Raw genomic sequence first — 13,766 nt, forward strand, 5'->3', positions numbered from 1 at the left:
ATTGCAGATCAGCAGCACCAGTCTATTCATATATACGATATACTGCACTCACTACAACCTAATATAGGAAACGGATAAAAAGAATCATATTCCTACAATTGACAACTGCTTTTACACAAAGAATAAAGTATTTATCACGTGCATCGAGTCATTTTCTCTTAATGCAAATCCAGCTAGGTTTTGCCTTTTGTTTTTGTTTTTGTTTTTTTTTAAAACATTTTTTCTCCTTTTTTAGACCCTTTATGTTTCTCCTTTGAATAGGTCTAGCACATGATGCTCGACAAAAAATCAGTAAAAAAAAAAAAAATTGAAAATCAGAAGTATCTCTTGGAAACGGAAACTACAATATTATTCAATGAACTTATTGATCTTATTACAGAGAACCTTGACATAATCCAACATGAAGTCAAAACTCAAAAGCACATAAACATGTACGGCTTGGTACGTAAATAAATATAATACTTTCAAAACATATATAGTTCGAAATCTTCACGAGATATACAACTAACGTGAAGTCAATGGGAAAAAAACACAAAACAAAAGGACATATTCTCCTTTTGTGGCTTTAACTTCTCTTCTTCTTTAAAACACTCCATTTATTCGCTCGTGAGGCTTTTCCTTCTGCTTCCTCTTTTCCCTGCATGGATCAAATTGTCCATAGATGAGGTAAAATATATGAAGGTTTTCATTAATCAAATATTCTATTCAATGTGCTTAGTAGCATAGACAAAGACTGCAAAATATGACAGATATATTACCTTGATCTAGAGTGTAAAACGCATTTCCTAGTAGTGAGGAGGAGGTGGAGATGTGTAATAATAGTGGTAAGGGGGTGGTGGAGACTTGTAAACTGGGGGTGGTGGAGATTTATAAACTGGTGGAGGCGGCGGCGGTGATTTATACTTGTAAACTGGTGGTGGTGGGGATTTGTAGACTGGAGGAGGTGGTGGAGGAGACTTGTACTTGTAAATAGGTGGTGGTGGAGATTTGTAGACCGGAGGAGGCGGTGGTGGTGATTTGTATTTATAAACGGGTGGTGGTGGTGATTTGTATTTGTAAACCGGAGGAGGTGGTGGAGGAGACTTATGCTTGTAAACGGGTGGTGGTGGGGATTTGTACATTGGTGGAGGTGGTGGTGGAGACTTGTACTTGTAAACGGGTGGTGGTGGGGACTTGTACTTGTAAATAGGTGGCGGTGGGGATTTATGGACTGGTGGAGGTGGTGGTGGGGACTTGTACTTGTAAACGGGTGGTGGTGGGGATTTATAAACTGGTGGAGGTGGTGGTGGAGACTTGTACTTATAAACGGGTGGTGGTGGGGACTTATACTTGTAAACGGGTGGCGGTGGGGATTTATAAACTGGTGGAGGTGGTGGTGGAGACTTGTACTTGTAAACGGGTGGTGGTGGGGACTTGTACTTGTAAACAGGTGGCGGTGGGGATTTATAGACTGGTGGAGGTGGTGGTGGAGACTTGTACTTATAAACAGGTGGTGGTGGAGACTTATACTTGTAAACGGGTGGTGGTGGAGATCTATAAATTGGTAGAGGTGGTGGCGGGGATTTGTACTTATAAACTGGAGGTGGTGGTGATGAGTACACGTACTTCTTGGTTGGTGGAGGAGGAGAACTATAGTAGTAATTTGCTTTGCATTCTAAAGGAAAGCTAAGGGACAGTAAAGCCACTACAAGAGTGGCGAGAAGAGAGACTATTTTAGCCATTTTTGGTGTGCCAATGAATCCTCCCCAAAGCCTGCTTTTATAGCTCAACGTAAGGCTTCAACTCATCGTTTAATCACAAAGATATTAACTATAATTAATTGTGTTTATTATTTAAATATAGTAGTTTGAACTGGCACTCTTATATCAACTAGTAAAATTATGAAACTGGACTGACTTGGGAGGATATTTTATTAGGCAGAAAAATACAGGGAAACATAAAAGAAAGCATTCATTAATTTTTGTCATCACAAGTGTGCTTGGAAGACTTTGAAAGTTTTGTGTGAATGCTTAATTTGCCCTTTTATTTCTTTCAAAATAATGAAAATCAAATGAATTTAATAACGAGACCTCGTAATTACATGACTACAATTTTCTTGTTAACCTATCAACTTCATTTTCGTTAACTCTCTTTTACGTGCATGTAAATTTAATTTCGAATGTCAATTTCACGTAACAGTTCTTTGGACCAATATACGACACATGACTCTTCCGCTCTTGGAAGATTTTTCGTTAGTTCCGTAATTCTTAGTCCACTAGAAAATAAATAAATAAACCAATACAGTATATAGTTGTTCTAGAGAAACAAAATTTTATCGCTGAAAAAAGGCAGGTAGATTAAAAAAAAGTAGAGAGCATATGAGACTCTTTAGTAGGATGTGTTGTTACAATGTTTTTTTAATATATTTTTATCGAGTGTCCAATACATGCGTTAGGACTAGATGAATCTGAATTCACTTAGAAAAGTTTCATTTTGGGGCAAGGCTTTCTGTTACATATCCAAAAATCCAATCCAAGACCTCTAATTAAGGATATAAGAATAACATTACTCCATAACCTGGTGTGTTGTTACACTGTTGTCACCATAATGTTTCACACTATTATAAATTAATAAGATGATCATTATTAAAATAATGCTACATATATACCTTTTTGCACAAATTCGTTTTATCTTTGTCTTTGATCATTACTATGAATTTTGACAGGTCAAAGTATCATTTGACAAGAGGGGTTGCTCTGATGGTAAGCAACTTCCACTTCCAACCAAGAGGTTGTGAGTTCGAATCTCCCCAAGAGCAAGGTGGGAAGTTCTTGGAGGGAAGGATGCCGGAGGTCTATTTGGAAACAGCATCTCTACCTCAGGGTAGAGGTAAGGTAGTACTGAAGGACTCCATCAGAAAGTCCCTCGGAATAGCGATTAAAAAAAGTTCATCGATACTGCTGCGTCGGTAAACAACTGTTGTTTTTTAGTTTGGAATAAGAAAGCTGTTTTGTGAAATCACATGTTAATCTGATTGAATTTTTCTTAAGATGAGATATAAATAGGAATTCTATACATGGACAAACCCAATTCACAAATCACAATTCACATGTGGAAATGTGAAACAACTTTGTTTATTGCCTTCTTCCCCGATATAAAATTCCAACGTCCCGAGTGGCATAGACCTATTCCGAAACAAAAATAAAAATTCATTTGATTATGTCCTTAGATCGGGTAAACCGTTGAAATTAACAAATACCTAATTAAGTTTGAAATCTTACATCTGGGCAATATTATATGGTGTTAACCTTAGAAACGTAGTACATTTTCTATACGGCATTAAATTTTGCCGATCGAATAATATCTTCAGTCAAAAGGCGTCCTACCTCGAGGTAGAATAATACATTAAAAGCAATGGAACTCTTTACGGTCTCAAAATTGTTGGATTTAGAATAGCCTTAACCTACCTTATCAGCTAACTCAATATATAGTCTCAATACTTTTGGATGTGATTGTTTGACAATTTCAAAACTACTATAAGTGAAAGTTACTATAAGTGCGGAAATTAAAATAAGGAACTTCGTCCACATAGATTGAAGATAATTTTCTAGCTACTTTTATACTATCATTTTGTGGAAGGCTGACTAATATTTATTTATCTAATGTTAATTTAAGCAAAATAGTTTAAAAGAAGCCTCCTCGCTTTCATATAGTTGATATTAATTTGTTCGAAATTCAATTTCAAATTCGGACAAAATTAAGATGCAATTAATTACGAAGTTTGCTTCTTATGTACTTATCCTTTTTAAAATTTTGGAAAATGACCGAACAGATACTATCTCTTGGCTTAAAGATATGTCAGTCACGAAAACATAATACGTAATATATACAACGCCAAGAAATACAACAGTAAAATGTGACTAGAGCGTTGTAAAAAATTTAACCCTAGTGGATAAGAAGTACCATTGTCCTTATTATTGTACTCTTTGTGACATTGCTACAAACTTAGTACAATAGGTATATTTGTATAGAGTTGTAGGAAGAAGACATTGGATACGTTTCACCCACTATTGAATTGACTACATCAACGTGTGAACTCCATGCAAAATTATATATTCTTGAGAGTTGAAATTTTTGTGGCCTAGAGTTGCGTAAGACATTAAGTTATCACACACAGAAATAATTTACTATTTTATACCTATTTTATCCTTATTATTAAGTATTACTAATTATTTTCAATTCATTATTATGAGTGATATAGAAAAATTCATTTTATTAATTGCTTTCTAAGCTGTATTAGTCAAACATAAAATAGATGGAGGGAGTATAATATTGAGAGAAAAAAATGAAAAAGGAAAATTCGAGAAAATTAATCACCAAAACCCTATATTTCGTATCGGAAATATAGGTTCGATTGAACTCGTAACCTAAAGGCTATATTCACTCCTGCTCTCCTATACGGCTGACTGATCGAGACATAGGAGAGAAGAAACAATTGGAAAATTCCAGGTTCTAAGCTAAACTACAACAATCCGTAAGATCTCATTCGCTCAAATATTAATGAATAGAGTTACTCGGTAAATATGCTCATGAGACAGATCAATATATTAGTCGAGATATAAATTCAGAAAAAAGAAGAAGAAGCTAAGTACAGCAAAGCAGAGGAATCCCGCGTTATATAGTCAAGTGGCTGAGCTTGGAATCTATAATGTAATGTAGCTTTTGGATCTTTCTAAAAAGGATGCAATTATTAGTGCAATTTGGGCTATTGACTTTACAAATCTTTATACCTCTTTTTTTTTCTTCTTCTTATCTTTTGTTTTGTATGATTGTATAGAAGAGTCGAAATCTCACCTACTTTTTGCATGTTATTGACATCTACTTCTACGCGTCTATCCACTTGGAAAGCACGTTCCTTAACAAGCAACAAAGATTCTGCTGCCTTTATTTACATCCCTCTTCTTTTTCTAATTATTGCTTATTTTATCAAGTTAATTACTATATAATTACTACTTGGCTTGATCATAAATTTTTCCATATTTTCTGATTTAATAATTTGAAATTAATTATGTGGTATATATATATATATATATATATATATATATATATATATATATATATATATATATATATATATATATATCGCACCGAACAGGTTCACCGACAAATTGCCCTAACATTTTCATTTCCTTTTTATCAGTGCTTTAAACGATACAATCACTGATTAGTCTACATTTTTTGAGGAGGAAATAGATCACCATTAGTAACTCCGCAACTTGTTCCAATTTCTTGTTTTTCCTTCGTGTAGTAGAGATCCACAAATAATAAGGATATAAAAGGTTAAAAAAAGGAAAGAATTTTTGGTAGGATTGAAATCGCACACTTAAAAAGAACTACAGTTATAACTATTACCCACAACTAGGAGTGTACGTAGATCGGTTTGGTTCGCATTTTACAATTACCAAATCAAACCAATTGTATCGGATTATTAAATCTAAAAACCAAACCAAACCAATAAAACTCGGGTTTTTCACTCTCGGTTTTTCTCGGATTTTCTCGGGTTTTCGGGTTATTCGGGGTTTTTTTTCCAATAAAATCTTCGTAGAACAAAACATAAAAATTATGCTCAATATTTCTTTAATCCTAGTAAGATTCAACTAAATAAAGTATTTTCCAAGAAAATAATACGAAATATGAGATGTATCATGACATTATCCTAAAATATTCTACAATAAAGACAATAAAATTATGTAATATGAATATTGCTAATTAAAAAGCCATAATAAAAATAAGCATAATCTAAAAGTACTAAGTCATGCTAAAATAAGTAGACTAATAAGGGAGTATTAGTTACATGACTAAACGCTAAAGAAAAAATAAAAACAGGTTATGCATTTTTATGTAAATTATTGCAAAACAAAAAATAGATATTCAATACATTCCCGTTCGTAGTATTGAATTGAATGTCTTTTGTTAGCATTCGTATTGATTTGATTTTGGTTTGGGCTTTTATTAGCATTATTTAATTTACTAATATTAATGACTATAAAACTTATTGGAACATTCAAAAGTTCTAAGTCCAACCTTGAAATAATACCTTAAAAGATAAAATTATGAAATTTTTTAAGAAATATTTATAAATTACATCATAATAAGTATATTTATATATTAAATATATCTAAAATTTCTATATATGTAATGTCGGGTTGGTTTGGTTTCGGTTTGACTTTCTTTAGTTAAAACCAAACCAAACCAATTATGATCGATTTTTTTTTCTAATACCAAACCAAATCAAACCAAACCATAGTCGGGTTTTTTTTTCTCGGTTTGACTCGGATTATCAGGTTGGTGCGGTTTGTCGGTTTCCTTTGTATACCCCTACCCACAACACTAATCTCGTCGCAAAAAAGATATTAATATACTTGCGTACAATAACTTAATAATTATGAACTATGTTATAAATATAATTCTATTTTAGGCGAATGTTTATATTTTAGAGAGATCTTAGGGTTTGTTACTTGGTGGCTAAGCCACTTTTTTCCTATAAATAGAGGGGTTCTATTCTATTGTAATTGACTCCAAATCAATAAGAATTCCCTCTCCCTACTATTCTCCGCAATACTCTTCTTCTTCTTCTTCTTTTATTATTGGAATTTTTTCATACCTATACAAAATTAGAAACTTTATTACCAAAAATATCCATGGTTACATAATTACTCGACCTACCCACGTTTAGACTACAATATATATATATATATATTTGTAAAGTAGAATCCTTTCTGCATTGGCCTTCCTTTTTTTTAGACGTGGGAAATTGGGATCACAGAGGATTCTTCGGAGAATTTACGGACACAATTTCCGCAATTTAATTACGCTGATTTACTCTCATCAACGTCGCGCAATCAAAGCTTAGTACTCTGATTTTTTCTCATCAACGTCGCACAATCAAGTTCAATACTCTGATTTTCTCTATTTCCTCTGGTTTCAAAATCAGAAACGAAGATCGGCAGAAAAAAATTACAAACAATTATCCTCAATAATATTGAATTCGGCGATATAATGACAAATTTAGTTATTATGCTTCAGCTAAATGGTCATTGAAATAGCATTGGTAGGTACATAGATTTTAATGTTGATGGAATTGTAGTCAGCGAGGATTCAAATTACAGTCAATTAAATTTTGCAATTGCAGAGCATCTAATGATCTATACCTCTGAGAAAAATCATCGAAATCAAATACATTGTCAATGAACGTTGTCCTCAATGAAAATTATGAGCGATATAGGAGTTCGAGTATACATGGAGACTAAAAAGGAAAATAGAAGCTTAGGAATGTATCCGCTGTATATAACAGTGCGTAATTTCGATTTGGAAGGCAGTAGCTCTAATACGAGCACAATTGTAGGTTTGCTCTGTATTTTTCAGTGGTGATGTTCTGTCAATTCTTTTATTTTCTACAATTATTCTATACAATAACTACAATGATACAACTAACAAATGTAGTTCAACTGTTATAATTGTTGAAGTATTCAATTTCAATTATTACACAATTTTACTACAAATTAACTACAATATACTTCTGAATTGTATATACTTTTAATTGAGTGCAGGTTCATCTGAAACAGTGTTGTTGATTGATATGCAAACATCTCCGGCAATTGTGGAATATGAAAGTATCATCATAACAGAACATACGCCAAATGTAATTAAAGTAGGCCAAGTTTGCCGAGACAAGCAAATAATTGTCAATGCAATGAAGCACTATTCTGTCATGAATAAGTTTTAATTTAGGGTGAAAAGTTCTAGTGCAAGAAGGTAGAAATATTTTATTTGTCAAATTCATATTGTGTATAAGTTGTAGTTTTTTGTATATAAATTATTTAAAATAAGTTATTTTCTTTGTATATAATTGTTAATACATTTGTAGTATTTTTTGTAAATAAATTATTTAATATAAGATTTTTGTGCTTAAACAACCTATCATTTTGTAGCTACATTTTTCATACCAATTTTTAACTTGTTTTTTTTTTATGTAGCTACTGCCTGGTTTGTTTTGGGGAAAATTGAACATGGCAATTCAAGTCAACCAGCATAAACGAATCAACATTGTTCAAGGTTTGAAAATTCAATAGCTTTCACACATGCTCTTTGATGGACAATACACACATACAACGAAAAGCAACTGCCATGGTAGTTGGCAGCATGGTGATGCCAAAATATACGGATCCTAAGACAATATACACACCAAAAGACATACAAACTGACATGTTATCGAATCATGGTGTGAACTTAACATATATGCAAGCTTGGAGAGCAAAGGAAATGGCTTTGAAATTTTTGAGGGCTCACCCTGCTGATTCCTACAGCTGCTTGCCAAGTTATTTGTATATTCTGGAGAAGACTTATTGTAATGACCCGACCGGTCGTTTTTGAACTTTCACACTTTGATCGCCAGTTCTCGGGCATGACTTGCCCCATGTAATTTATTATGACTGATGTAGATCGTTGGTTTTGGTTTTCAGGAAAAATCGGAATGAATTTGAAGGAACAGTCTCAGTTGAAAGCTTTGAATTTGAAAGGTTTGACCAAGAGTTGACTTGTTTGTATATGATCTCGGATCGGAATTTTTATGATTTGGTTAGCTCCGTTAGGTGATTTATGACTTAGGAGCGCGATCAGAATGCATTTTGGAAGTCTGTGGAAGGATTTGGCTCGAATTGACAAAGTTAGTATTTTGGCGAATTCCGGTTGATATGTGAGATTTTGATCCGAGGGTCGGAATGGAATTCCGAGAGTTGCTGTAGCTTTGTTATGTCATTTGTGATGTGTGTGCAAAATTTCAGGTTATTCGAACATCATTTGGTCGGGTTTTTGATCGAAAGTGTATTTCAGATGTTTTTGGAAACTTAGGCTTGAATTCGATGAGTTTTGGGTAATTTGATGTTGTTTGAGGTATTTTGATGATTGGAACAGGTTTGAATGATGTTATGAATTATGTTGGCATGTTTGGTCGGGGTCCCATGAGGCTCAGATAAGTTTTGGAAGAGTTTTTGGAAGATTTTGCCGTTTTGAGCATAAACATGTAATGATCTAAAGGTTCATTTTTAGTTCTAGAGATCTAAATTTGATTACGAGACTTCCGGAATTTTGATAATTAATTATAGGAGTGATCTGGAAATTTTGGTCTAATTTCATCATGTCGTGATTGAGTTTTTTACCCGAATCATATGTTAATTGTTTAATGAGTAAAATGGGTATCACACTAAGCAAACGAGCTCTGAATTGAGTTTCGATTAAAGGAATATGTTCATATCATTATTTGTGACTCATAGGAACAAGAATCATTGAATTCCGAGGTCCCAGGCCCGAGAAATGAATTTTTGAGTAAAATTGTTTTCTGAAAATATTTAAGGAAAATGGAAATGAAATTTGATTAGAAAGTGATGATATCGGGCCCGTATTTTGGTTCCGGCACCCGGTACAGGTCTTATATATATTTTAGGTACTTTCTGTAAAGTTTGGTTGAAAACGGACGTCGTTTGATGTGTTTCGGACTCAAAATGGAAAATTTGATGTTTTATGAAATTTGAAAGAATTTTTGGATTTTAAAGCTCAATTAACGGTATATGACGTTATTTTGGCGATTTGTTCACACGGTTAAGTTCGTAGGATGTTGTTGAGTTAGTGTATATATTTGGTTAGGAGCCCCGAGGGCTCGGGAATGTTTCGGAGGTGTCTCAGAGTGATTTCGGACAGGAAAAATTGCAGAAAATTACAGAAACAGTACCGTGTACAGTACCCCATGAGCAGTACCGTGAACAGTACCCCGTAAATAGTACCCCATGAACAGTACCGTAAACAGTAAAAACGTATGAACAGTACCCCCGAAAATTTCTGGACAGTGTATAATTCGGGCAGTCCGAGAGTTTTCTCATTTTTTGAGCTATGGAGCTCGGATTGAAGCGATGTTCGAAGCGATTTTCACCATATGAATTGGGGTAAGTGTTCTATATCCAAAAGTGATTATATTTAATGATTTCATGGTTATTATCATCATGAATTAGTGAATCAAATGGAAGAAATTGGAGAAAATTGTAAACCTTTCAAAAACGAAAATTCTTGATTTGGAGACCGAATTGTTGTTGGATTTTGGTAAAATTTGTATGGTTGGACTCGTGGTTGGATGGGGTTTCACATTTTGTAACTTTTGCCGGGTTCCGAGATTTGGGCCCCACGGGCGAATTTTGAGTGTAATTTCGGATTTTTGATGAAAAATGTAGAATTCCATATGGAATTAATTTCTATAATTTTTATTAACTGAATCGAATCATTATGGCTAGATTCGAGGCATTCAGAGGTCAATTCGAGGGGCAAAGGCATCCCGAGCTAGAGAATTAGCCGGTTCGAGGTGAGTAATGATTGTAAATGATGTCCTGAGGGTTTGAAACCCCGGATTGCACATTGTAGTGCTATATTGAGGTGAGACACGCGCTGGATGATGAGCGCGAGGTCCTTTACTATTGGGGATTGTGACTTGGTCCATCCCGTATTGATGATTTTACTGCATATTTGATTGAAACTGATTTGTTATCATCATGATTTGGGCTGATTGTCGTATTTGGGCTTCGTGCCAATTATTTGAACCCTTCGGGGATTTTTATCACTATTTTCTCACTGTTTTGACTTATATTTAAACTCAGTCCTGTTGATGATTATTGTTTTACAAACTCAGCCACTTTTATATAAATTTGAAACTCAAATGATATTTCTAAATGATATTTTGGGCTGAGAACTACTGTTTTACAAATGCCCAAGGGGCTTGTGATGATTTTCGGACTGAGTGAGGCCGAGGGCCATATGTGAGGATATGCTGAGTGATATGAGGCCGAGGGCCTGAGTTACTATTTATGCCACGCGGTGGCTTGAGTGATGTGAGGCCGAGTGATATGAGGCCGAGGGCCTGAGATACTTTATATGCCACGCGGTGGCTTGAGTGATGTGAGGATATGCTGAGTGATGATGCCACGAGGTGGCTTGATATAGCGCTTGGGCCGTAAGGGGCCCCTCCGGAGTCTGCACACCCACAGTGAGCGCGGGTACCCATTGTTTTGAGTGATTGATACTATGCCCGAGGGGCTGATATGAGTGATTGTGAGGTAGCCCGAGGGGCTGATACTATTCTGATATTGATCCCGAGGGGCTGTTACTGTTCTGATATTGAGCCCGAGGGGCTGGCACTATTCTGATATTGAGCCCGAGGGGCTGGTTCTGTTGATATTATGCCCGAGGGGCGGTTTGTTGTACATGTTTTGCCCGAAGGGCTGTTTACATTTCTATCATTTTTGTTACTCACTTGTAAACTACTTGCTTTACTTGTTGGAAAAAAGGGATTTTCACTTGATTTCTCACTGCTTTACTGTTTAAAGTGATTTTTCTGCTTCAGTATGGAATGCTTTGTGTTTTTGCGTGATTTTTTGTCTTCAGTCTTTATTTATTATTTTTACTCACTGAGTCGGAGTACTCACATTACTCCCTGCACCTTGTGTGCAGATTCAGGTATATTTTGGCTGATCGGAGGCAGAGTCATCAGGGTTTAGCAAGGTAGCTGCCAGCGTTAGCAGCACTGCTTTTCTCTCTCCTCATTTCATTAGTCTATATTTGTACACTCCAGGCTTTCAGTTGTATTTATACCCTAGTAGATGCTCGTGACTTGTGACGCCCCGGTTAGGGTTGTGTCGGGTTGTGCTTCCGTTAATTATATCATTAAATCATATTTAAAATATTTATTAATGTTTAACTATTTTTGAAAAGGCGATATGGGTTTGTTGGCTGGCCTTGTCTTCATGAGAGGCGCCATCACGACGGGAGCGGGGTTTGGGTCGTGACACTTATCCAGGGACGATAGTTAATTTGAAGAAGACCGAAGATGATTATTTCTTGTACGCATTTGTTGTGCTTAGTATGTCCATCAAGGGTTAGGATTATTGTAGGCCAGTTGTGGTAGTTGATGGAACCTTCTTGAAGTCGGCATACAGGGAAATAATGTTAACATCCAACACAATGGATGCAGCAGGTATTGTAGATTCTTTGTAGAAATATTGTTGTAAAGTTGTTTTCAGTATCTACTTTTTATACTGTCAAATTTTATTACAGAAATTGATTTTCTTTTTGCCACATGTATGATAGGTAGCATATTACCACTGGCATACGCTGTTGTTGATTCAGAAAATGACGCAACATGGAATTTGTTTTTTGAGCAATTCAAAGATGTGTATGGTGAAAAACCTAATATGTGTGTTGTTTCAGACCGGAATGAGAGTATCTTGAAGGCAACATCTACAGTTTATACCGGAACGCCACATTATGCTTGCATGTGGCACATTTGGACAAATGTAAGGTTAAAGTTTAAGAAGGGTCATCTAAAATTAAGCGAAGTGTACTTTGCCACAACACGATCATACACAATTGATAAATTTAATGAAAGAATGTCAAAGATTGACGAGATCGATGTGCGTATTAAAGCATACCTATACGATATTGGCTACCACAGATGGTATCAGGTACATGCTACAGTGAACAGAACGTGGACAATGACGTCAAACATTGCAGAGTCATTGAATGCGGTAACAAGAGATGCAAGAGAGTTGTCCATATTAGACCTATTAGGGTACATGAGGACTCTTCTTGAAAGTTGGAATAATAAAAAGGTATTGAAAGCAAGGGGTACATTCACATACCTTGGAAAAAATACAACAAAGAGTTGGAAGACAACAAGACATTATCGCAGAAGATGAGAGTAAGCTATATCCAGTAACATCAGATCAACAATTCCATCAAACTAAATATATAATGCTAATTGTAGATAACTCGTAGTAAATTTTTTGTTATTTTGTACATATTACTGGCAATTAGTTGTGTGCTTGTAATGAATTTGTAGGTGAGGGCTTCAATAGATCACATCCATACAGTGCTAGATGGTGCGAAGCGCTTTATTGTTTGCCTTCAAAACAAGAGATGCAGTTGTGGACAGTTCCAGCTTGACGAACTTCCTTGTCCACATGCTTTGGCGGCCTTGAGGCATAGGGATGAGTCTTATGAAAATAATTGTTCTACTTATTACACGAGGGAGAGTCTTTTGAAGACTTATGAAACACCAGTAGACCCGCTGCCTGATGAAAGCAAATGGAATGTGCCACAATATGTAGCCGAAGAAGTTGTAAAGCCACCAACTTGGAAAAGACAGCCAGGGAGACCTCAGAAACAAAGATACAAACCATTTGATAAAGTAAAAGCAAAGAAGTACAAGGTTTCATGTGAAAACTGTGGGCTAGAAGGTCATAACAAAAGATCTTATAAGAATGCACCCAAAAGGAAATAAAAATTGATAAAGTAACTATAATATTTTGATAGATTGTATTGAGGTGTTCTCGAGAATTATAGTTGAGTTGTAATTCTGTTGATAAATTGAATATAGACCATCTCCTATAATGAAATATTTTCAACTCTTAATGCAGTTGGTTCGTAGTTTTTTTGTTGAACTACATTTCTTGAGCCAACATCCTTAGGGTGGATTCATCACAACAATAGTAAGAGAATGGGAACGACATTCCCAGTTTCACAAAACTCAACTGTAAAATTAGCAAGTGTTGCAACACTCTTAGACAGACTAATCAAATAAGGAACATTTGCAAATCCGCATCCTAGGGACATCAATATCTCCCCAGTCCACTGACTTAATACATAATAAAACATCATAAATGTAGTTAAGTTGTAAAGAAATTATATGC

At 35.2% G+C, this 13,766-nt stretch overlaps 2 protein-coding genes across 2 annotated transcripts; one reads left to right on the top strand and one right to left on the bottom strand.

The window, feature by feature from the left end:
• Positions 1-325: 325 nt before the first annotated feature.
• Positions 326-1,747, bottom strand: LOC107800248 (uncharacterized). The gene is made up of 2 exons (XM_016623398.2): positions 759-1,747; positions 326-637 (listed from the first exon to the last, which is right to left on the bottom strand). The coding sequence occupies exon 1, from the start codon at positions 1,719-1,721 to the stop codon at positions 786-788; it is 936 nt and encodes a 311-aa protein (XP_016478884.1). The 5' UTR covers positions 1,722-1,747; the 3' UTR covers positions 326-637; positions 759-785.
• Positions 1,748-7,278: 5,531 nt separating this feature from the next.
• On the top strand, positions 7,279-13,357 carry LOC107826254 (uncharacterized). The gene is made up of 5 exons (XM_075232177.1): positions 7,279-7,384; positions 7,590-7,681; positions 8,016-8,094; positions 12,133-12,686; positions 12,917-13,357. Exons 1-5 carry the CDS (start codon positions 7,279-7,281, stop codon positions 13,355-13,357), a joined length of 1,272 nt encoding a protein of 423 aa, XP_075088278.1.
• The last annotated feature ends 409 nt before the right edge of the window (positions 13,358-13,766 follow it).

Source organism: Nicotiana tabacum, chromosome 16 (genome assembly GCF_000715075.1).
Source record: "Nicotiana tabacum cultivar K326 chromosome 16, ASM71507v2, whole genome shotgun sequence".
Classification (NCBI taxonomy): Eukaryota; Viridiplantae; Streptophyta; class Magnoliopsida; order Solanales; family Solanaceae; genus Nicotiana; species Nicotiana tabacum.